We start from the raw sequence: 26,842 nt of genomic DNA on the forward strand, positions 1-26,842 counted from the left end.
CTACCTCATGTGCTCTCAAAACCGTCCTTCACCTACCACTTATTCCTGGTCCCCCCTAATTTTCACCTAGCATTATATCTTACATTTTCCTGGTTTTATTCTTCCATCTATCCTACCATCTCTTTGTCCTTTCCTTCTATTCACCCATCATTCATTTATTCATTCATTCACCAATATGATATTTGCCAAGAGCTTCCCTCATACCAGGCTCTGGGAATACTCTGATGAACAAAAAAATACAGTCTGCTCATTCAAAAAGCTCAGGAAATAAACAATTTAACTAAAATTCTTCCTCTCCAGGTTGAATTCATCTGTTTCCCACCATTTGCTTCTTTGAGTCAGCAGATTTTTGAAGGATAGCCATTTTTTCTTTTGCGGATTCAGCAGATTTTTGAAGGATAACCATTATTTCTATTGTGGATATATTTTACTATTAATACTTTAACATTTTGCATTTTCATGGTAGCTTTGAAAAACTATTAAATAGAAATAGTCTAACATTCAGCCCAGCTCTGAATGTACTTTTAAACATCCCCAAAAGATCAGTTTATTCCAAAATAAAAGTCCTTTTTCTTATAAATAGACTATTTTTGAAGTTTAACTTTAACACAGAAAAGATAATTATAGCCACATGCATCTAATAGTGCACTGTATCTTCTGGTATTTGAAGAAGGTGGTTTGGCTTAAATTACATGTAATTATAGGTTAAGAAAAATTAATTACTCTCACCTAGAACAGTATGACCTGCACAGCAGGCAATGATGAATAAAAACTACTATTTTGAGCTTACTAGTGAATGATTCTTTATGTGATAACTTATACTATTTTATTATGGAAATCATACCTACATGGTCAAGAACACTGAAAAATATCCATTTCTCCAAAGTGAATGCATTGTAAAAAGCAAATCAAACCCAAATGCAAACAAGACTGATTAGCTTCAAAATCATAGAGGAATGCATTTGATAAGTTAATACAATTATTTAATGAATGTCTTATATATATATGTGTGTGTGTGTGTGTGTTTAAATGGCATAATTAATGGCAATAATAACTTTCTGCTCCACAGAATGTGTATGAATGTCATAAATGATTAACAGCATAAACATTGTCATAGTCTATTGTACATAATACACACACATGCAGAGAGTGCGCTCCTACCATCAGCATATGCCGAGTGGTTGGCATTATGTATTTTGATGTTTGCTTTACTTCTAACAATATTAATATTCATGGCATTACAACATGGACATCTGATCTTAAATTGTTCATCTTAAAGGTATTTTTTGACATTCACAAATATTTATATAACTTTTGAATTCTTCAGATATTTGTACTGTGGGGTGTTCATACTTTCTTTGAGACCCATTTACATTTTTGTTAACTATTTTCTGCTTTAAACTCTTAAAGGACAATATCTTCTCCATCCTTTATAGAGCCACATGTATGTTATGCAGCAAATTCATCTTTGTTCTTAACAGTTGGAGCATATTCCAGACTTAAATGAATATTTTGGTTATAAAAGAGATTGCATACTTCAAGACAATAAAAAAGACTCCACTGTTAAATAAAGCTTAATAAGAATAGTTGTTGAAGGACATGAGGTTCTCTTTAATCCCTCCATTTTCTCAGATACCACCTTTTACCCATCAATAATCTTTTGTCTTGCTTGGGCTAATATATTCGTTTGCTAACTGATTTCCCAACTCTACTCTTTCTCTCCGACAAAACTTTCTTCACTCAGAAGCCAGAGTAAAACATAAATATGATGATGTTACTATTCTTTGAAACTTATCAATGCCTTCATACTGAACTGCAAGTAGCCTGTTTCACTTAACACAGGTTCATCAGGCCTGACCCCTGCTTACCTCTGAGCAAGCATTTTCAATGTGGTGATACTGCCCCCAAGGGGTGAAATTGGTTCTTGAGGCACACACACACACACACACACACACACACACGCACAAACACAAATACACCCCTCACACAAAGAGAAATATTGATATTACAGTGAAACCTGTGAGAGCTAGAACTTGGCGAGACGGTCTTGTTGTTCTGGATGTTGCAAGTATTTTGCCTTTGACAGGGTGCAGTCTAATCAGTTTTCTGTCACTCCCTACTAGTGGAAAATATTTGAGTTTTCCTTTTCTGACAGGTTTCCACCTTATACAGGTTCTGGGTTTTGCAGGTTTTACAAGGTTTGTGGAATATAATAGGTCTTCAACTAATCCTTATTAAATGAATAAATAAACCTGAAATCAGGGGAAATTAGATGGAATTATAAGTAATAACATTGGATTAGGAATACGCATGTTGTTATTGTGTGCTGTCAACATGATTCTGACTCATTGTCCTAGTGACTGCTCCATTGGGTTTTCTAGGTGGTAATATGGCACAGTGCCTAAGGTATTTGACTGTTAACCAGAAGGTTGGCAATTCAAACCCACCAGCTGTTCTGCAAAAAGAAGATGGAACAATCTACTTCCATAAAGATTTACCACCTTGGAAACCCAAAGGGGGCTGCTATGAGTAGGAATTGACTCAATGACAAGGAGCTTGGTTTTGTTCTTGGAACCTTTAGGAAATAGATTGTGAAGTCTTTCTCCCACAGAGCTGCTGAGTGTGTCTGAACTGCCAACATTTGGGTTAGCAGCTGAGTGCTTAACCACTGTGCCACCAGGGCTTCTTGGAATAGGCATAGCTACCATTTCTTTAGCAGTTACTATGAGCTAGAAATCATCAAGTAGGGTTAATATATACAGGGCCATGATCCATTGTAATAGTTAAGCTTTTTTTTTTTTTCTTTTGCCCTTTTCAAATACTAAATTCTTTAGCATTTAATTTCTCTATTTTTTTTCCCTAGTGGGACAGCAACAACAATCATAAAAGGCTGAGAAACACTATTTTATGGCATTATTTTTTCCCACTCTCCACCTTGTTCATTGTACTGTAACTGCCTCTCTCTCAGGCTGTTTTCTATCCCTTTGCTTTGGCATACACAGTTTTTCCTCTTCCTAAACTCTTATTCCTCACCTTGTCATATGACTGGTTCTTTCTCACTCTTCACATCGCAGACTATAAAAGTCTGAGATCTGAAGGATGAGAAAGAACCAGTCATGACCACTGTACTTCTGTCTAGGAGCTCTGGTGGCATAGTGCCTAAGACATTTGACTGCTGGCAGTTCAAACCCACAAGCCACTCCTTGGAAGGAAGACTGGGTAATCTACTTTTGTAGAGATACCGCCTTGGAAACCCAAAGAGGGGTCACAATGAGTCTGGACTAGCTTGAGGGAAGTGAGTTTTTGTTTGTTTTGTTTTGTATTACTATCTTAATGTTTGTTTTGAGTTGTTGTCATTTCCTACTCTCTCCCCATGTGTGCACAGTAGACCTGCTCCATAGGGATTTCAAGGCATAAACTATAGGAAACAGATTACCAGGCCTGTCCTCTGAGGCATCCTTAGGTAGATTCAAACTGCCAAACACTTAGCCATTTGTGCCACCCAGAAACTTCCTTTTTTATTTGCATTCCCAGCACCCTTGTTAGTTCCCTCCTAGCAGAGTTCCTAATCTGTAATTATCTGTTAGTTGACTGTTTTTTTGATTTTTTTAATTTCTTTCTCTCACTTCAGAGTAAGCCCTGTGAAAAAAAGGACCTACAATTCTTCTTTGTATTTTTTAACTTTAACATCACCATTGCCTCACATAACTTCAGAAACTTAAAAGATAGCTCCATAAATTCTTGTTGAATAAGCAAATAAGTAAACATGGTGTGGGAAAATTAGGTTGATTTCAAAGAGATGATAGTTCAGTTTTGAATAGGTATACCAAAAACCAAACCCACTGCCACTGAGTTAATTCTAACTCATAGTGACTCAATGGGACAGAGTAGAACTGCCCCATAGAGTTTCCAAGGCTGTAAATCTTTGCAGAAGTAGACTGCATCATGTTTCTCCTGTGGAGTAGTTGGTGGGTTCAAACCACTGACCTTTTGATTAGTAGCCTGATGCTTTTAACCACAGAGCCACCAGGACTCCTTTGAAAAGTTATACCTACTATTTGTTTAGCAATTATTAAGTACCAGATAATATACTAAGCTATTGTGACACTAAAAGCTGAATAGAAAAGTATAAACTTAATTTAAAGGCAAAAACTATCACACGTATCAGGAAGACTTTGTTTCAGTTACCTTGTGCTGCTCTAACAGAAATACCACAAATGAGATGGCTTTAACAAACAGGAGTTTATTCTTACAATTTGGAGAATTTAACTCTGAGTTCAAGGTGCCAGGCTCTAGGGGCTGGGTGAAAGCCCCTCAACCTTGGGCTTTAGTTCAGCCTCCTGCTCTCAGCCCTCTGAAGCCGGAGGCTTTTCTTCACTCAGCTGTTGGCTGCTGAGGCTGACAAACCCAGTGTCGGCAAGTAACAAGGCACAGTCCCGATAGTACCAAACCACATGGCAGGCCATTAATTCAAGTCCATTAAAAGTCCCAAAATCAGCAGAGCATGGAATGCTGCTGAACAATGACACAGCTACATGCAGGATTCCAGCATGCCATAAGCTAGAGACCATTCCCTAAAGGTATCCTTATATACAGGAAGCAGACCATATCCCTAAGGCAGCTACTCAGCTGCTCACAGTAGATTTCACCATGGAGTTGATTACCAGTCTCATCATGGGAAATAACTACCATTAACTGCCCAGCCATTCCCCAGGCCCAGCCAAGTTGACACACAAACTTAACTACCACAGACTTGATTGAAGATATCTTCATTTCCAGAGGGAAATATGGTGTCAAGTAGGAGGTTCATTCATTCATTCAATGAATATTACTTGAGTATCTACTATGTACCAGATCCTTCCCTGTGGGGAATAGAATAGTGAAATACACACATATATGCACACACATTTGAAAAACTACATCAGAGAAAAGACATGATATCTGTCCTCATGAAGCACACAGAAAAAAAGGGAAATAGATGCACTGATTAAGATCAAACCTAAGCAATATTGTGTTTAAAAATTGAGTGAATACACACCAAACAGTAAAAGTAGTTATCCTTAGGCAGTTCAATTATGGGTAGTTTTAATTTTTTTCTTTTATTTTGCTCTAATTTCCAAATTTATTTCAAGAATATATATTACATCTACAACAAAAATGTGTTAGTATGTATGTGGTGTGTGTGTGTTCACTGCAAGAGAGAAAAGCATATATGTGTGTGTGTGTGTGTGTGTGTGTGTGTATATATATATATATATATATATTCATTATATCTATATTGTGAATCCTATTTAATATATACATACAAGAGATACTCTTGGATTCTTAATGTCTATTATTTTCAACATTGATGGTTCCAGAGAAAGAAAATGAATAGAAGCAAGAAAATAATTATACAGGCTATTTTCTAGCTTGTACTTACAGTTGATTTATGAAGTGCTCCTCGAGTGATAAAACAAAGGTTATAAACCATTAATTTATAGTACTAATAAGAGCCAAGGGCCTTAATACAATTGTCTTGTCTTAGAAGATATAAAAAAAGGGGGGTGCTTAAAATTTTAACAGTTTCTTGCTCTTACTTTTATATCTTTTCTCTACTGTACCATTTTAGATTAATGAAACAATAAATCCTTCATTCCACTGATTTTATTTAATGTTATGGTAAAATGTTAATCTTGCAGATCTCAGCACTGTAAAAGAATATCCTTCAAAGACTATATATTTTACAAAGACACATGATGAAATCTGGGCCATTCTTTGAAAATTATGTTAGAAGATGGTTTTAAAGAAAATATTAATTATAAAATATTTTTTCCTTTGTTAATTTATAAACACAAACGAGACAAAAATATGCTTCATTTGAATTTGTGATTTGTCTTTTGTGAATGTCCTTTATCATTTCTTTCTTCCCCAAACTCTCTATTTTACACACCACACACACACACACACACACATACAAACATTGTTATGTTGTTGTTATGTGCCATCGAGTCAGCCCCAACTCATAGCGACCCCTCCTTGGGTTTCCGAGGCAGTATCACTATGGAAGTAAGATTGCCCAACCTTCCTTCCGAGGAGTGGCTGGTGGGTTTGAACCGCCAGCCTTCTGGTTAGCAGTCAGGTGCTTTAGCCACTATGCTACCAGAGCTCCTATACACACATAGAGACCTAGAGATCAGTAAGTATCATGTGGATAGATGGGATGAGAATTCTTTTCTTGCTTGCTTTCTATCTATATAATCCTGAGTAAATCATCAGAAGTATCCTTTGTCTGACTCCTTATACCAAAAATGTTGGATGACTTGCAAAGTAACTGAGATTATAATCAAAACTTCACCCTTCACAATTTCCAGTAACAGATACCGTGAACCCCTCCTTCACAAGGGCCACACAGGACACAATTCTTTGCCTGTGGTAAAGACTCTGCCAACCAAAGTTCTGCAAATCTCTGTTTGGAATGTCAAATAAACTTATCACTTTGAAAGCTCTCCCAAACGGGGGCAAGACCATTTCCAAATCGCGCCTCGTTCCTGTGCTCTGTGGGCTTCTGTGTTCTAAAGCAGCACCCCTGGCATCCTATGAATCGACTCTCTGACAGATTTGTTTCCCTATTAGTCATCCCTCCAGATGGCTTTAAAATGAATATAGCATTCAAATAACTACACAGTAGAAATCATCCTATAACCAGTTGATTCATATAAAATGTGTGAAAATCAGATTATACCACTTATTTTTCCACTTAGAATTAGTTTCAAAGATTTTCATTTTACATAAATGACATAACATGTAAAACAAGTATGTTCAACAAAGGCCTAAATGCCTGCCAGTCATTTTTCTTGGCTTGGAATAATCAAGGCAAAAAGTTTTTGATTAAATGCACGCAATTCAGAAAGGATTATTTTGAAGGCACCATAAAATACAGTTGTATTAAAAATGTAAATATTTATATATATAAATATATGAATATTTTTAAAATGCTAAATAATATATGGTTCATAACTAATGGCTTAATTTAATTTACTTTGTTGTTTTCAAATTATGAATTAATTAAAAATAGTTTGGATTTTTTTTTTTCACAAAAGAAATAATCCACGAACTCTATTTCATAAAGCAAAAAATATATATGGTGAGACTGAGAATAGCACTGGGAGTTAGTCGTGTAGGGTTCTACCAATATCATTTCAAGGACCTTCCATTATTTTAAAATTAAGTTACTTAAATTCTGCCTTGCAAATAAGGAAAAAGACATAACCAGTCCATATCCCAAACTAAAAAACCAAACCTATTTCCATCAAGTAAATTTGGAAGTAGATTTGGACTCACAGTGACCTTCATAGGCTATCCAAGGCTATAAATCTTTATGGAAGCAGACTGCCCCATTTTTCTCCTACTCCCATCAGAGTGGCTGATGGGTTTGAACTGCTGACCTTTTGGTAAACAGCCCAATGCCTTGACCACAGTGCCATCAGAGTAACTAGTCTGTGGTATCTTTAAAATATCCTATTTCATTGTAAGCAGTTGTGAACAAGAAACCACCAAGAATAACTCTTTTTTTTTCCAGATACTGCCACATCCCTTACTTTTTTTCGAAATAAAGCCATATTATGTAAAAGCAGACATTTGGAGTATGTTAAGGGAATATTAGGCTACTAATTGAAAGGTTGGCTCTTTGAATCCACCCAGAGGAGCCTTGAAAGAAAGGCCTCGAGACATCCTTTCGACATATCAGCCATCATCAATCCCATAGAGCACAATTCCACTCTGACATGCAGAGTTGCCATGAGTTGAAAATTACTTGGGGCAACTGGTTAAGGGAATAGCAACATAGGTAGGTTTCCAAATCTTACAGTTGTCAGTTAAAATTACATATAAGAGAACTAAGATTTCCTTGAGAAGTAAGTGTAGTGGTGTAAAAAAAATACAGTGAGTTAATTAGTTATGTGATAGCAAATATGCATTGGAGCAAAACAAGGTTAGCATGATTTACAGTTTTTTCACAAATGTTTAAAATGATGAATTTGATGCTATATGAGATTCAATACTTAAATTGCATCTATATAGCAATTACAAATTTGAAAATCATTTTAATTACCAATGCAACACATGAATATGTTCATCTTAAAAACATGCAGATAAAAGCTGAAATTTAGTTTGACTCTTATCTCAAAATAATCCCTTAGATACTGCCATCATTGGCTTTTGTTGTGAATTATTCCAGATTTAAAATTTTTTATGTCTCTAGATAAAGTATATTGTATAGTTTAGTGGTAAATAAGAATTTATGAAAGCTCATTTACTGGTTTGGCATACATTAAGGGAGTATCGTCCATGTGCCATTTGATGTCTTCTGTGCTGGAGATATTGTAATAAACTCCACAGACATAAACTGCTTCTGAAGGAGCTCAGGTGGCAGAGTGCCTAAGGCATTTGACTGTTATCCAGAAGGTTGATGGTTCAAACCCACCAGCCAGTCCATGGAAAGAAGACTGGGCAATCTATTTCCATAAATATTTACTGCCTCGGAAACCTAAAGGGGGTCACTATGAGTTGGAATCGACTCAGTAGCAGTGAGTTTTTTTGTTTGTTTGTTTGTTTGTTTTTGATGGAGCTGACACAATTGTAGAGGAGAGAAAGCCAAACAATACTTACTTAGCAGATTTGCAATCTAAGATACCAGAGAAATTGATACCACGAGGAAACTGTATTGGAGAAGAGGAGAGAATGATACAGGAAAGTAGAGAACTCCAAAAATTTTAAATAAAGCAGTGAGGGAGGGCCTCACTGAGAATTTGCAGGTGAACAAAGACTGCCACGCTGCAAACTAGGTCGGTTTACCAAAATCTGATGATTTTTCCAAAACTGTTTACAAAGCACTTTGCTCAAGGAGTGAATGTAAAGTGCATATTATTCTGATTCACATTTATGGGCCCCAGTAATTTCTTCTGGGCAGCTTCATTAGTATCTAGGTCTCACTACTCAGAATTAGAACCAATGATTTAAACATTGTACCAAAGTTAAACGTCCTTAAAATCTTTATATATGATGTTTTACTCTTCTCCTTCTCTATCTTCTCACACTGCTTTATATTTTCTTTTTTTCCTCTTTTTCCCCCCTTTTTATTTTTGAAGATACAGGAACTAGAGTTTAAAGGTACTGTGCTATTTAAGGGTTACTTGGCTGACAGTTTAGGTAAGAAAGATTCTAATCAGAAGTGGTCTGCTATAGAAAGCAGTTACTTTGTTTTTACTCCATCTACTGGGTGAATTATAAACACAAAATATACACTAACTACTAGGAGTAATTTTTAAGATTAATAAAGGAATATATAAATCCTTTGATTAAAGCTAGTTCTGTGATACTTAATCTATCCCTTTCAAGTTCTGAAATCAGAAAAAAAAAAGAAAAGAAAAAGAAAAGTCTTTATATAGCTATATTAAAAGATATAAATCAAGTTAAACTCAGTGGAAAGAACATTTCAGAGGAAGAACTAGATGCTAGTCTCTGCATAGTGGCCTTTCCACTAAAACGAAATATTAACTACACTGATTATTTTGATCAGTACACTGATCTCTAAGACAAGGGGCTCTTTCTGAGGCTCAATTTCCACATATCTATAATGAAGTCATTAATGTTACCCTGGCCCACTTTCATTTTCTGCACAGGGTTTGTATTAGGGTTACATGAAATAAAATAAGCACAAAACTCTGAATAGTTGTAAATCACTTTATAGATGACAGGAACTATTATCTATAAAATGTTAAACAATTCTCATGCCTCACAAACTGACCCAAAATCCATGACTAAATCAACAATAAATAGCTTGCATGAGTTAGTATCAAACAGGACAGCAATGAAGAGATGTCTCCATCCTCATCTAAAACAGAAGGGGATTTTGGTGTTCACAACAGCTTACTGAATTGCTACAAGGTTTAAGAGTATTAGCATCATACAGGTGAGTTTCTATACTCATGATTCAAAGGCTTTTCTTGTACAGAGATTGATTAAAGGTTAGGAGAAATGAAGAAATTCCACAAGATCTCCAACAGCCAATAGAATGACAATGAAAGGATCTAATTTTTAGTAAAGAGAATTGAGTTTCTAGCTAACACTGTATGTAGTTTCAAAAAGCAAAAGATGTCTCAAGCCCCTTCCATCCTCCTGTATTGCTTTAAAAAAAAGAAAAAGAATAACTATTTATTTCATGCTAACCATTCTGGGCCAAAGGAAGAAAACTGACTGCTTAAAAAAACACACATTATGACTCTTGGCAGTTTGGGAATAGTGCTACAGATATACTAACCATCCATTACACACTTTACTGTTGCCTCAGTAAAACAGCTCCTTATTTAATCGTTGTTCTGATTAACAACCTGTAATAGAATTAATAGCAGCTCTACATGGAACTATCAACACATTTCAAATAAATGCTTTGCTTTTGAAACTGAAGAGTTTCACTTTCCAGGACAAGAATAAATAATGTTTTTTAAAAGTTCTTCTGCTGTCTGACTAGCATAAAGTGAAATATGAATAAGCTTTTCTTTCTGTGAAGTCAATTACTAGTCTTGTGGTATAAAATAGATGAAAGGTTACATCTGGGAGAAGCTGAAGAAAAGCGGTCTTTCCTAACTAGACAACACTGAACACATAAGCAAACATGAAAAGTGAATGGATTTCTTTTTTTTTTTTTTTTCCTTCTCCCATACATTCAGTCTCCTTTTGAGGAGTTAAATGTGAGGATATGACATACTAGGGCAATGGAATGGGAAGCTGTACCTATATTTTATTTTGCTGTTCTTTTTCAAAACCCCAATGTATGTTTCAATTTAAAATCATCCTCAGCTGCAATTCTAGTCTATTAACCACAAGTTGAAGGAGCCTTGGTGGTGCAATGCATAAGTGCTCAGCTGCTAACCAGAAGGTCAGTGGTTTGAAACTACAAGCTTCATGGGAGCAAAGACCTGGTAATACACTACTACAAAAATTACAGCCTAGCAAATGCTATGGAGCAGTTCTATTCTGTCATATAGAGTTGCTATAAGTCAGAATCGACTCCACAACACATAGTAACAAGCACCACAAGCAGAGATAGACAGAGGGAATGATGGTTGCCAGACAGTATCAATCTGTTTCTCAGTCTCTTATATTGGATCCTCATGATTCATAGTAGCATATTACAAGGATTGCTGGCTGTTCAGATATAATGATTATGGCCAGTCACTTTCATAGTGGAAGAGTTACTGTAGATTTCCCTCACTTCCTTGTACACTTTATTTTCTTTTCATCATTACTTTTTTAAAAATATACATATTTTTTGAGTACCCTTCAAAGAAGGGGCCTGTGGTGGTTCAATGATAGAGTTCTTGCCTTCCATATGAGAGACCTGAGTTGATTCTTGGCCAACGCATCTCAAGGGTAGCTAACAGCCATCTGTCAGTGGTGGATTGTGTGTTGCTCTGATGCTGAACACATTTCAGTGGAGCTTCCACATTAACACAGACTAAGAAGAAAGACCTGCAGATCTATGTCTAAAAAATAAGCCAATGAAAACCCTGTGGATCACAACAGCTTGAGCACATTGCACAATGGAGTGGGTGACCAATTCAAAATCAGCTAACAACAACAATATTTTTACAGAAAAGTATAAAAGATAATCTTAGTGTATGTTATTTTCAAACCATTACTATTCAACTACTTATTTAAAAGTTCCAGCAATGACTAAGCCGACATAAGATAATTACAAGTGAGTTAAATAATCCTATAGATGAATCACACATCTTATGTCATTGACCTCTGGTTGGTAAGCTGACATCATTCTTACTTAGTAATTCCTCCTTTCTCCTTCCTTTTTTATACAATCTTTTGGCATTGATGTGCATCCATGACAACTACAGACTGTATAAGCTTCCTCCTTCACACTGTTATTTAAAGTTCAACTTCCATTATTAGTTGAAAAAAAAAGGACAGGAAAGAAAAAAAAGATAATGAATAAAGAGATTGGGTGGCCCAATTAAATAATTACTCATCAATGTAAGTGTTCTAGATTCTTTGTTGTTTGTCATAGTCAGATGAGTGTGCTATAGTCAATCCAGTTTTCTCTACCCATTTAACCTAAATTGGAACACTTTCAGACATAGTCAGCAATTCTGAACCATCTGTTCACATCATTTTTAAAACAAAGTTCTCATTTTTAGCCTTATCAATATACATTTTCACTTTTAAAAGCTACCTTTATCACTTAAAAAAAAAAAAACACTTAAATTTATGTGTATTTCCATTAATTATTATGCTTTACCAAAACTATTAACTCCCATGTTATTTTCCAACTATGCATTTTCAGTTATGCTTTTGCTAAAGAGGCAAGGAGATGGCATCTTCTGACCACCTCTAACTCCACAAGAGGAAGACAGAATCACCATCAGCAGCCCAAGGCCTATTCTTATGAGGCCAGACATGCCACCACCCTCCAGCCTTCTTACTAACCTTGTCATCAACCATTCCTCTCATGGCACACACCACCTCTCTGCTGTCACTGTTGTTGTTGTTATGTGTCGAGTCAAGTCGTCTCTGACTCATAGACACCTTATGTACAACAGAACGAAACACTGCCCAGTCCTGTACCAGCCTCACGGTCCCTACTATACCAGAGCCCATTGCTGCAGCCACTGTGTCAATCTATCTCATTGAGACCCTTCCCCTCCTTTACTGGCCCTCCACTTTACCAAGCATGACATCCTTTTCCAGAGAATGGTCCCTTGTGACAACATGGCCAAAGTAGGCAAGATGAAGTCTGGCCATTCTCGCTTCCAAGGAGCATTCTGGCTGCACTTCTTCCAGGACATATTTGTTAGTTCTTTTATCAGTCCATGGTAATTTCCACATTCTTTGCCAAGACCACAACTCAAAAGCATCAACTTTTCTGTGGTCTTCCTTATTCATTGTCCAGTTCTCACGTGCATATGAGGTGACTGAAAATTCCATGGCTTGGGTTAAGTGCATCTTAGTTTTAAGGAGATATCTTTGCTCTTCAGCACTTGAAAGAGGTCTTTTGGAACAGATTTGCCCAATGCAATATGTCTTGACTGCTACTTACATTGGCGTTGATTATAGAACCAAATAATATGAAGTCACTCACAACATCAATCTTTTCTCCATTTATCGGCATGCTGCTCATTGGTCCAGGTATGAGGATTTTTAAAAATTTATATTCAGGTGTAATCCATACTGCAGACTGTAGTCTTTAATCTTCATCAGTAAGTGCTCCAAGTCATCCTGACTTTCACCAAGCAGAGTTGTATTGTGTGTGTATGTCAGGTTGTTATGAGTCTTCCTCTAATCCTCATGCCATGTTCTTCTTCATATAGTCCAGCTTCTCAGATTATTTGCTCAGCATATAGATTGAATAAGTATGGTGAAAGGATAAAACCCTGACATACTCCCTTTCTGATTTTAAACCATCCAGTATCCCCTTGTTCTGTTTGAATGACAGCCTCCTGGTCTATGTACAGGTTCCTCATAAGTACAGTTAAGTGTTCTGGAATTCCCATTCTTCTCAATGTTATCCACAATTTGTTATGTTCCACACACCAAATGCCTTTGCATAGTCAATAAAACACAAGTAAACATCTTTCTGGCATTCTTTGCTTTGAGCCAAGATCCTTCTGACATCAGCAATGATATCCCTCATTCCATGTACTCTTCTGAATCTAGGTTGTATTTCTGGAAGTTCTCTGTCAATATATTGCTACAATAGTTTTTGAATTATCATCAGTAAGATTTTACTAGCATGTAATATCAATGATATTGTTAGATAATTTCCACATTCTGTGGGATCACCTTTCTTTGGAATGGGTATAAATGTGGATCTCTTCCAGTCAGTTGGCCAGATGGCTGTCTTCCAAATCTCTTGGCATAACTGAGTGAGTGCCTCCAGACTACATCTATTTGTTGAAACAAATCAATGGGTATTCCATCAATTCCTGCAGTCTTGTTTTTGGCCAATTCCTTCATTGCAGCTTCAATTTCTTCCTTCAGTATCATTGGTTCTTGGTCATATGCCTCTTTGCTGGGTTCAGTATTGCTACCATGGCCACAAAGAACTCAAAGATTATGAGGTTTATTAGGGAAGCAAAAACCATGCCAAAAGCAAACTCACTGACATGGAGTCAGATCTGACTCATAGCCACTTCTCCTTGGGTTTCTGAGGTGATATTACTATGGAAGTATATTGCCCAATATTCCTTCTGAAGAGTGGCTGGTGGATTTGAACCACCAGCCTTCTAGTTAGCAGTCAAATGCCTTAGGCACTATGCCACACAGGCTACAATTCAAGTTCAGGAAGACGCTCAGTCTCTCTCAGCTGATCATCTCTCAGCTGGCCATCTCTCTCAGTCTCTCTCAGTAGCATGTCTGTCTCTCATCAGTAAATCTTTCTCACATCTTTCTCTCAGCAGCATGTCTCTTTCATGTCTCTCTCTCAGCAAGCAAGTACTTCTTAGGTGGCAGTCAGAGAAATTCCTTCTGCCTCTAGGAGGGCTCATTTTGAGCTTGGCAGAGTGACGAAACTAACCAAACTTAACATCAGAATTCTACACAGCTGAGAGAGAGCAAACTTCCCAGAAGATTTCTTTGTGCTGCTCCAATATAAATACACCAGGTGGATAGCTTCATCAATCAGCTACTCAGTTACTCACGGCAAAGAGGGATTTATAAAAACTATGCCTACCAAAGCCATACCATGTAATTTACTACACTGCAGCTTTATAGTTAGAGGTGTCCAACTAATTCCTGGTATGGTGGACTTCATTCTCTTTGCCATTATTCATTCTCTAGCTTTACCTTCTCTATTTTTCTAAATTTCAACTCTCCTCTGTGGTATGTGCCAAAGGTGGCATTCTGATCTTGTTTAAAATATTAAACAAAATCCAAAACTGTCCCCTATTTTTGGTGGGCATATTCCATGTTATTTCGTCTTATATTATCTCCTACTTCTGGATGGGAGGGTATTGATCCAGAGGGCCATTGAGCTGTGTCATTGAAAAGAGTCACAGAACATAACTAAACATGTGCAGTTATGAAGTTTTGGGCAACAAATGAGGTTCAAAGGACAATGGTATTCTCAGCATGTGGTAGGTGAGAAGCAGGCAAGACAAACAGAAAAAAAAGGGGGCTAAACCAAACTTGAATGAGCCTGAAAAGTCCTGATCTAAAGAGCACTTGTGAGATGGCAGCTCTGAGAAAAGAATCAACCTGAGTTCCTCTTATTTTGGTGCCTGTGACTTCTGCTTCTTTTTGCATACTTCAAAAAGCTTTAGTGAGAAGATTTGAATATGACACACAGGCAAACAATGGAGCTCCACACAGCAGTGTCACTAGGATTGGTGTCACCCTGTGCAGTAACTCTACATGTTAACATAGAATCCTGAACATCATCACAGATCTACTAAGTCAGAATATATGGAGTAGGGGCTAAGGATCTGGGTTTAAAATCTGGATACAGCTTCCCTGGTGAGTTTTTCTACACACAGAATTTTGGAAACCATAACGTACATTGGGCATCCAAGCATTCAGGGAGATTTCTCTGTTTCTTTCTTCTCTCTCTGTTTATTTTCTCTTCTTCATCATCCAGTGTCATCATTAGGGTTAGTGTCAACCAGTAAGGTAACTCATGGTGTCACCCCATTCCCAACCATGGACCTCATCTCATACCAGACATTATATAATTCTAAGTAATGTTTAGGACCTCTGGTAGCATAGTGCCTAAGGCACTTTCCTGCTAACCAGAAGGCTGGTGGTTCAAACCCACCAGCCACTACTCAGAAGGAAGGTTGGGCAATCAACTTCCGTAGTGATACTGCCTTGGAAACCCAAGGAGGGATCGCTATGAGTCGGGTCTGACTTGACGGCACATAACAACAACAAGTAATGTTTGTTTTTAATTCTGATCATTGAAAAATACCTGATAAATATAGTTGCAAAGTGTTTAAATATAATATTTCTTATATGAATACTAACAACAAAATTGTTTTGTAAAATATTTCTGCATTGAATTACATTAGCAGTTATAACAATATTAGTGATTGAGTGGATGCCTTTGTTTATTTTTCTCCTTCTTTTTCTTTCTATTATTTCATTCTCATAAAAGTTATTGATACAGGTTCACAAATACTAATTACCACAGTATTGTAGCTAAAATGCCAAAAAAATAACGACTATAAAAACACAGCAGCAATGAAAGCAACAGCATATACTTGCAGTGACTGTAGATGAAACCACGTGATTCAAAGCATCATTATAATTGGGCAATAATGACAGCTCTGCCTGGAGCATATTAGAAAGTTCAAAATGTAAATTACCACAGACCTTTAGCCTTGTATTTATTTTGATATATATCAGCTGGGCTAACAAAAAAATGTTTTTGTTGTTTAAACTAGCTACAGGCATATTTTTATTTAAAAATAAATAAATAAAAGAATAAATTTCTGCTGAAACAATGCACAACAATTTTATAGACAGTTATTTTGGTGTCACCCCCTCGAACAGTGTTACTTGCTGTGGTCCACATGCTCCACACTAACCCTAGTGATGCCACTGGCTCCACAAACTTCTCATCAGCCCTGCAAAGGAGACTGGGTTTCCTTCATGTGTTTCCTTCATGTTGCTAAAGTCAGTCACTCATAAAGACTGATGCATTTAATGGCTTGCTTTGCCAACCACATCAAAAGAATCAGTTTTTGCCAATAATACTCTGGTTGCTCCCCACAATGACTCAGCTCACTTAAAATCTTAAACTGATATTTCAGGAGGTTGTAGTTCACCAACCTGCCAGCCTTGTAATTTACACTGCTGGAGAATAAGCCGACATTTCTCTTCAGCAGAGAGTTTCTTCTCGTCCAGGAATGTTTCAGTCAATGGCTTATACCTGTGAAAAGCAGCAGGGACATGAAAGCAATGACTGAATTTGTGGAGTCAATGATTACATTTAACAGGGTCATCTTTGTTACAGTGTGTCTTAAACTTTTTCCCATTCTGATTTTATCCCAGTAATCCCAGATACTCCATCTTTTGTGCATTTAATGGGTGATTGTGAATAATCCTTATTTTTTAAATGAAAAATGATTTAAAAAAATAGGTCAGATATTTAATATATGTTTAATTATTGTGGAGTGACAGAAATCATTTGTCAAAATAAAATTTAAGAAGAAAAAAAATATTCTAAAAGTTGTCATTTAAATATTTGGTATGTTCTTAAAAAAATACACTCCTTATAAAACATTCAAGAATTCTGTATCACCACCTTAGAGCAAATATAGCTATTGTTAAAATCTATACTGAAGAAATATGGGACCATTCAGAGGTTTTCTTTACATGAGAAGTAGAGGTAGCTTCTTCTGTATACGTTAGGTATTGAGTATTTTAAATATTCTAGAAGGAAATTTTTATTTTAAAAAGTTTCTCTAGCTGAAATTCATGTTAATATAATAATTTACTATAGATTTTTAAAAATACCTTTCAAAATTACATTACTCAACTTAAAAAAGTCTTTTTAACATTTCCTTTGCTCTAAGGTATTTTTCTAGTAAGATCAGCATGAATACATTCTCTAAAATGTGAAGACTAATCCATTTCTCACATTTCCACTTCTTCATCCCCATCACCAGCCACCTCAGTGGCACCTTTTCAAATCCTTGCCACCCAAAGCTAGGTCAGAGCTCACAAGTTAAAAGGACACCATCCTTCAAATTGCCAAATAGACAGCCCCCAGCCTTAAGTTTGAGGGCATGACACCCCAAACTTCTGATCTGCCAGCCAGCAATTTGGGGCTGGTTTTCCACTATGCATTCAGGATGCCAGCAGCAAGCTTCAGAGTTCACATGTCTAAGATGGTTCTGACTACCCTTTTAGATTACATAATTCACTGGAACAACATACAGAATTCACGGAGGGCATACCTCACTTATGAGTAGACTGATTATAACTAAAAAAGATGCAAATGAAAAGACACACAGACAAAGTCTATAAGGGTCCCCAAAACAAAGTTTCTATATCCCAAGGGACCTGCTACCCTCCTGAGAGCATCTGTTCTTATCAACCAGGAAGCTCTGAATCTCCATGTTCAGGACTTTTATCAGCCAGTCTTGCATCAGAGCACCAAGAACTAGTTGATAACAGCCTGCCAAGCCTTTTCTCATGTGGCCATCCTCCACTCACCAGCACAAATCTCCACATGTGGTCTGGAAGTCCCAGACAAACTGATTCAATTACTTCAAGGGTTATTTCTCAAGACTGAAGGACAATAGCCACCATACTTGGGTAAAACTAGGTCTTTATCCCCACAGTATTTAACCTGATGTACAAGCAAACATTGGGGGAAAAAAAAGAAGGAAAAACAAGAAATTAAAGAGCAAAGATCCACACAACCATACATCCTTGTATCTTGTGCTTACTTGTTTTATGTTTGGCTGCAGTGTAAGCTAATGTGAGTTCAATGCCAAACCTTAAGGGGAAACATACTGTCTATCACATATATTTCCTGTAAAATACCTTAGTATTTCATCTGGAACTCACTACAGTAAATTTGGCATCTTCTATAACTAGTTATTTCAGTTTCTTTAGGGCAATTGAGGAAGGAACTGCATTGTCACACACTTTCATTTACCATATCCCCTTTGAGTGAGCACCAAGAGTATTATACATGTCTCACTGAAAACTCCACCAACTTTTATGCATACTTCTATTGTCCAAGTAATTTAGATGAATGAGATCCCCAGTACATGGGACACTATAGCTGTAACTATAAGTCTGAGGAATAACACAGGGAAAATAAATCTATTTGACTTTTTCATTAGAAGATACTTCTTATTTCTTTCTTAACTCCTTAGCATTGATACTGTCAAAAATCAGCTTACTATTTTTTTGTACATTGAAAATCTTCACAATCTTGCCAAACATGAGACAGTCAAAATAAATACATCAGCAGCAACAACTCTTCCTTCTTATGTATAGATTTTGCTCATGTATCAAGCCCTGTATTAGGATACCGGTGGGTATAAAAACAGCAAGACTAGTAAGTAACAGAGACTGAACATGGAAACTACAGTGCCAGAGGCAAGGATATTAAAAAAAAAAAAAAAATCATGCTCATCATTTTGATCACACCTAATGCACTGGCATCATCTGTGGATGACTGAAACACTCAGGGACTTTTCTTCTTTTTTCTTTTTTCTTGATATGCAGCAAAGAATTGATTTCCTCCTACACATGTGGCACTGAAGCAGGTATCTATTTTTTTTTAAACTGGCCATTTTGTGGAATACGAATTTCCAGGGTATAACAGAACAAAGAAAAGTGAACATAATAGTGTGTGTGTATGGATGGTGAGAAAATTGGAGTAAATTGTGCAAAGGGTACTGTGTTTATACCACTTTAAAGATTATGGGCATCCCCTAAAGATGACATGAATGCAGGTTATAAGAAAATACGGATGTTTAATAATGTTTGAGTGGTTGAAAGGTGACAAATAATAATTATGTAATGTGTTAAATTGGAATGGAACCGGATTGGGGATGTGAAAACTGAGCTTCAGTTTCCAACTCGGCTACTAATTCACCATGAAGCCTTTGACAAATCACTTATCATGGAATTCTTTCCCCTCTCTTAGCTCTGCATGTCTATGTTTCTCATAATTTCTTCACACATTCTGTATTGTGTTGTAAACACTAGTTTAATTGCTATCTCTCCTCAAATTGTGTGAGCGTCCTCAGGGCAAGGGGCCATCTTTGTACACTTGATAGTGTCTACTGGATTGTCTTTGCATATAGCATGTACAAATATATGATTGGAGGTCAAGAAATCACAGGGTGAGCAGGAGGGGGAGGGAAGTAGCATATCTTAAGCATTGAACATGTACAAAGTTCTTTTCATACAGGTCCCCTATATGACTACCCCCATTTGATTGTGGAAAAAAAAGATGCTCACAGATATTAAGTCACTTGCCCATGCTCACAGAAGTAATAAATGTGGCAAAGCTAGAATTTAAAGCCAATTTTAATATGACTCCAGAGCCAAACTCTTTCCATAACCAGATGCCTTTGTTATAGCCTAGGTGAGAACTAATATGTTATTGACTCTACACAATTCTAGAGTGAAAAGGGGAGAGATTGACTGTAAAAGACTATGAAGGGCTAACAATTTTCAGTAATCCTCAATGTGTTGGACATGTTGGAGAGATAGGGAAATAAGAAATATGAGTGATTTGTCCTTTGGTGACTGGGTCTCTAACAGCAAACTACACCTTATAATGAAAAGTAGATTCACTCATGGCCTCAGGAAAATCAATGCTTTTGTAGTATCTAGCCAGAGTTACATGATGAAATAAAACCATTCAAATGATTTTTTTTTCTATTTTGCCTTATAATAATCTCATTCTGGAACTTTGTTAATTCTAACCAAGACTTTAATTGATATAATTCATGCATCTGAATATAATATTAACAAGTCAGAACTAATACCCTCCACCTGGAGGTTTTTCTTTCATTTTTTATTGTTCTTTGACACCAAAAATAGTATAATTCTGACATTTCAATTAAAAGCAAAATGACATCTTAGGGTAAGATACTCTATTTTAGTGTAATTTGAAAAAAGTCTTGTCTTTTGAAATGTAAATTTCAGATATAGATGGTGTCTCTGGTATAGAATAGCATGATCACGTTATATCACTACACCAAAACATGTTCTAGTAATAACTTCAATATGGAACCAATATGTTTATTACCAATAGGTAATAGATTTGTCCTGTAAGTGGGTCTGCAAATGAGCACAGATGTAAAAGGAGATGGGGTTTTTAAGCTCTCATTTCCCGTACTCTTTTAGCTTCTGTTGTCCAAGACTAGGCTACTTTGATCCATTTACAATACTTGTGTTTGGACTTAAATCTGCCCTGTGTCTGTCCTAAGACAAGTGATTCTAATGTTAAATCTTCCAGCTAAACTGATTTCCTTGTCTTATCCTGGGTTGGGATGATAGGAATGATTGGGATTTTGTTCTAGGTACAGAAACAGGGTCTCATGGCTCATTCATTCAAGCTCATTCAGTCAGTCAACCAAAATTTACTGAGCACAAAGTATGTATTCTTCTACATACTGACAAAACAGCAGGGAAAAAAATAGACAAAACTCCTTAAATTCTATGTATGATGGAGTGAGAGAGGAGGGAGATAATAAAAAAGTAAATGAGGAAATATGTGAGATACTATAAGAGATATGGGAAAAAAATTAAGCAGGAAAACCTTTACTGTGAACAAATAGCTGAAGATTAGGAAGGAAGCCATGTGATTTTCTAGGGGAACAGTAATCCAAGTTGAGGAAACAGCAGGTGTAATAGGCTAGAATGGGGATAATAGTTGGCCTATTATAGGAATATTAAAGAAGCAAGTGCAGCTGGAGCAGAGTAAGTGACATGAAAGATGTGGAAGATGAGTTCAGAAAGGTAAACACAACAGGGTTATTATAAGAAATCTGACTTTTGCTCTGAGTGTCTGGGGAAGCCATCAAATGGGTTTGAGAAGAGGAATCATATCAATTGACTTTAAAAGAATCATCGAAGCTATTAAGTTGGGAGTGGACAGTGGTGGGGAAAAGAAAGAGACAGGGAGACTATACAAAGATTATTCTGATATGCTACCAGGAGATTTTATACCAGAATGGCAGCAATAGAGGAGGTAAGAATTGGTTGGATTATGTATATATTTGGAGTTAGAACCAGTAAGATTATCTGATATATTTATGTTAATGGGAGCTCTGGTAGCATAGTGCCTAATGCACTTGACTGCTAACCAGAAGGCTGGAGGTTCAAATCCCTCAGTCACTCCTCAGAAGAAAGGTTGGGCAATCTACTTCCATAATGATACCACCCCAGAAACCCAAGGAGGGGTTACTATGAGTTGAGTCCAACTTGACGGCACATAACAACAACAACAATATGAAAGAAAGAGTGGATGATTAAGTTTGTTGACCAAAAGAACTAGAGGATGAAATTGACATTTACTGATGATGATATAGATTGTGGGAAAAGCAGACATTTCTCCAGATTAATGCTGCATAAACAGAAGAGAAATAGTCTATGTAAGTAAGAAAAACCAGAGAAGGCATTCCTATGGAAACCAGGAAGGAGATATGGACCAAATGTTAGCCAATATCCCCGAGCCAGATTTAATGCCTCCTTTGTTGCCAGTTACTTACCTGTGGTTGGATTCTTCATTGCTATGTCCTTCTGCCTGACTGGAAAGGAAGTATTGACGATTTATGAAACCGGGTCTACTATTATGATGTGGGAAACTCAGTGTCCTCTTTGGGTTCCAACACTAAAGCTACACTGGATGCTTTTGTCTTCCTCATTTATCTTATGAATGTGTCTCTGACCAATTTCAATTTCCCTTTCTTCTTGCCAGTCTCAATCACAAATTGCCAGTATATAATAAGTGTGGGGTTTCAAAGTTAAGTTCTCTTATCATTATTGGAAATTGTTTTAATATACACACTCACTGCCATTGAGTCAATTCTGACTCAAAGTGACCCTATAGGACAAAGTAGAGCTGGCCTATAGGGTTTTTAAGGCTATAAATCTATGGAAGCATACTGCCACATCTTTCTCCTGTGGAGAAGCTGGTGGGTTTGAACTGGTGGACATTCAGTTAGCAGCCAAGCATGCAATGTCTGTGGCACCAGGTTTCCCTTTTAACACAAGCATCATTAATTCTCCAAATCAAAAACTAAAATATGAAAACTGTCACAATACACCTTTAGAAGACAGAAACTAATGCTCAAACAGGACTATAAGTCATGTTAGTTTATAACATGTGTGGTCCTAGAGGGTGACCTTGGTTTTCCCAGGACTCCAGTGCTATAAGTCTCACATCCTGGGAAACCTCTAAGTCTCAGGAAGACCAGGATGACAGGTACCCGAGACTTAGCTCAAAGAGCACAGAAGAGGATTCAATTAATTCTCATCTTTAAAAGTTGATGAAGACACCACAAGCTCAATTGGCATAACATACTACACAAAAACATTGTTCCATGTCCTATTTTGGTGAGTAGTGACTGGGATCTTAAAAACTTACAAATGGTCATCTAGATGAATTGATGGGTCTCTCCTTATCCAGAACAAAGAAGAATGAAGAAAACCAAAGACACATGGAAACAATTAGTCCTAGTGACTGGTACACCATGTGATCCTCAGCCTATATGACTCTGATACCAGAAGAACTAGATGGTGCCCAGCTACCACTATCAAGCAATAGGAAGGAGGGAGATCTATCCAGGAGATCCTGGATAGAATGGGAGAACAATGTGGAATAAAACTCAACATCAATTAAAAAATAAATAAATAAAAGGACCAAGTTTGCTGGTCTGATAGAGACTGATGGAACCACTGACACTATGGCTCCTTGTTGTCCTTCAGGTCTGGAGTTGAACCCAGTCCTGTGGCTTCCAGCCAAACAAAAGATAGCTGTATGAGCTGAATATTCACATTAGTTAAATACACTCCTTGGAGAGATCAGTCAAGGGAGAATAGAAAGGCTGTGTATGCACAGGGAGACGGCTCAATGGGCTGGAGTGCATGGGAGGGAAGGACACAGGAAAGAGGTAACTATGGGGAGGAAGTGGGAGGGGAGCTATCTCATTGTGGGAGGGGAGCTGTTGCATTGTGGCAAAATGTTATGAAAAAAAGTATATGTGAGCTGCTATATAGAAAGTGAATTTGTTCTGTAAACTTTCACCCAAATCACAATAAATATTAAAAAAAAAAAAAAGTTGATAAAGACCCCGAAGAGGAGGAGAAATTTGACCTGCACCATTCAAACATTCACTCATCCATTCATTCACTCAGTAATTTGTTCTCTGTCAACTAATTATTATTGTTATTTTTAGATGCTGTTGAGTTGATTTCAACTCCTAGGAACCACATGTGACAGAGTAGAACTTCCCCATCGGGTTTTCCTCACTCTACTTTTTATGGAAGCAGATCACTAGGTCTTTCAGAGAGATTCTGGGTGGGTTTGAACCATCAGACTTCTGGATAGCAGCAGATTGTTTAATCATTGCTTGAGCAAATCTACTTTCAACTCTTCATTAAGACCCCATTACAGTGTCAGGTAGTGTGCTAAGAGATGGGATATAAAAATGATCCAAATAAAATTTTAAAAATAAATAAGACCAAATTCTTGCCCATGAGAAGTTGAGTCTTGTTAAAGAAAGAAGATTCCTTCTTGAGAAGGAAATCAAGCATCCTGAAAATATTTGGGAAGAACCAGAAGTCAGTCTAGAACAAGGACAGAAAGAAGAGAGTGATTTTCTCTGACTAGAGAGAGGCACAGATAGTAAAGGCTTCCACTGAGATGTCAGTTATGAATGGAGTTAGCCAGATTACTGAGGGATACCAGGCCAGCAAGTCCAAAGGCCTGGAGGCCTAAGGACACATATCATCCAAGAAGCCTAGGAACACAAGTCACCTGGAAGATCATATGGAGAAATATCTGGACTTCAGAATAAAGAGATATGTAACTATGAACTATTTTATAGGCCACACCAAAAAGCTTTAGATTCTGTCTTCTAATAAACTGTAAGCTGTTGTAAAATATGAAGCTGTGAGTAGCAGTCTTTATGCTCTAGAAAGCTCATCCTAACAGCAGTATGAAGGAAAAACAGAACTAGGGAAAACTTAGGAAGATAGTGAGATAAATTAGGAGGCTAATTTAGTAGTTCAGGAGAGATATTCTGGCTGGGGCAGGGAAGAAAAAATAATATTTAAAGGATAGGATCACTAAAATATGGTATCTCAATGAGTATAAGACATGAGAAAGGGAAATATTCTAAGATAAGTAGGCTTTTAAGAAGCAGATAAGGGATTGATGTTTTATGTAATTCAGCCCCAATTAGGAGTCTAAGAGAAGAGAGAGAGATTCATAAACAGCAATAAGTCCTATCTACAAACATAATTTCAAGTCAAAGAAAAATCCTCATGTGTGCTGAGTTCTGAAGTGACTATTAAAAAGGCTCAGGTCTTTTTACAGATGCTAATAACCATGAATAAGAATTGCCATTAGAAGTGCTATATTGGGCTACAAAGGATAGTACTAGAAACTGCCAATATTAGCAAATAACAGTAGAAAAGAAACAAACAAATAATAAACATAAAGCATCTAGATGTCACAAGCAATATGAAAATAATAAGTCATTCAGAGTCATTAGAATTTTCCTGACAGACATAAAATTCTATACACATAAAAGAGTTCCAATTCCAGGTGTTGTCAAGTTGATTCCAACTCATGGTGACCCCATGCATGTCAGAATAGAACTGTCCACCATAGAGTTTTCAATGGCTGACTGTCGAAAGAGCTTTGGTAGCTTTCAGAAGATCTGATTCTGAAAGGATTGAAAACCCTATGGAGCAGCTCTACTATGCACATGTGTGATTACCATGAGTTGGAATCTACTTGACAGCAACTGGTACTGTTTTGGCTTTATATTTTAAGGAAAATAGATTGAAATTGAAGAAGCAGCAGAGAAAACTAACAGCAATTACTGTGTATAAATCAGAATCTAAAGAAATTGATGAAATAAATGTTTCTTTCTTTAAAGCGATTATTCCTTTTAGTTTTATTATTATTATTATTATGATTTGGCTGAAGGTTTAGATAGCAAATTTACTTTCTATACAGTGGTTCACATATACTTTGTCTCATGTCATTGACCACAGTTTACTACAATGAAACAGCTCCTCTCCCACTTCCTCCCCATAGTTACCTCTTCCCTGTATCCATCCCTCCATGTACTCCTCCCCCCTGAGCTGTCTTCCTGTGCATAAGCAGCCCTTCTTTCTTCCATGATTGTTCTCTCCAAGGAGTATATCTACTTGAGGTAAATGTTCAACTCATACTCCTGTCTTTTGTCTGGCTGGAAACCACAGGTGTGGGTTCAATTCCAGATCTGAAGGGCAGCTAGGGGTCATAGTCTCAGTGGTTTCACCAGGCTCTATCAGACCAGCAAACCTGGTCCCGTTGCCCCCTTTTTTTTTCTCTAAATGATTTTGAGTTTTGTTCCGACATTGTTCTCCATCTCTGTCAAGGATCTCCTACATAGATCCCCTTTCAAGTGGATGACAGTGGTAGCTGGGCACCATCTAGTTCTTCTGGTCTCATAGTTGTATAGGCGGTAGATCGGATTGTGTACCAGTCGCTAGGACTAATTGTTTCCATGAATTTTGGTTTTCTTCATTCTTCTTTGTTCTGGACAAGGAGGAACTGATTGTTGCATCTAGATGGCAGCTTGCTAGCTTTCAAGATCCCAGTTGCTACTTGCCAAAGTAGGAGGTGGAATAATGTTTTGTATAGTATGTTATGCCAGTTGAGTTTGATGTCCCCTGCAACTGTGGTCCCAAGCCCGCAGGTTCAACTACTCAGTCCCTCTGGGTAGCTGGCTGTGACCAAGCCGTGACCCCAAACTTGCCTCTTGTCAGCTCTACTGTACACCTGAGAATTCTGATCATTCACATAAACTTATAGGACCATTGTCTGCCAACCCTATATATGCTCTTGGATATACTCCCCATTTCATAGACATACCTAATCGTTCAGCCTGTCCACCCATTTATCCACCCACATACCCATGTTAGCCTTCACTGACAATGCAGTACTGTATGTACAAAAGGGCTTATGTTTGTTGTCTGGACCTCCCATGTACCTCTCTATGTCTTTCTCATCCTCAATGCTGCCATATTGGTCACTCACATTTGGTACATTGCCCTTCTCTTCACCCAAATAAATACTTATCTCTATCTATCTAACAGC

The 26,842-nt window shown here is 37.1% G+C and overlaps 1 protein-coding gene across 1 annotated transcript in view; it reads right to left on the bottom strand.

The window, feature by feature from the left end:
• The window catches only part of MYO16 (myosin XVI), a 974,663-nt gene that overhangs the window by 166,844 nt on the left and 780,977 nt on the right, over window positions 1-26,842 (bottom strand). The window contains exon 26 of the mRNA XM_007938926.2: window positions 16,819-16,918. Coding sequence (XP_007937117.1) covers window positions 16,819-16,918 — 100 coding nt within the window. The remainder of the gene's footprint in view (window positions 1-16,818; window positions 16,919-26,842) is intronic.

This window comes from Orycteropus afer, unplaced genomic scaffold, assembly GCF_000298275.1.
Source record: "Orycteropus afer afer isolate SDZICR_OR568_19922 unplaced genomic scaffold, OryAfe1.0 scaffold00055, whole genome shotgun sequence".
Taxonomy (NCBI): domain Eukaryota; kingdom Metazoa; phylum Chordata; class Mammalia; order Tubulidentata; family Orycteropodidae; genus Orycteropus; species Orycteropus afer.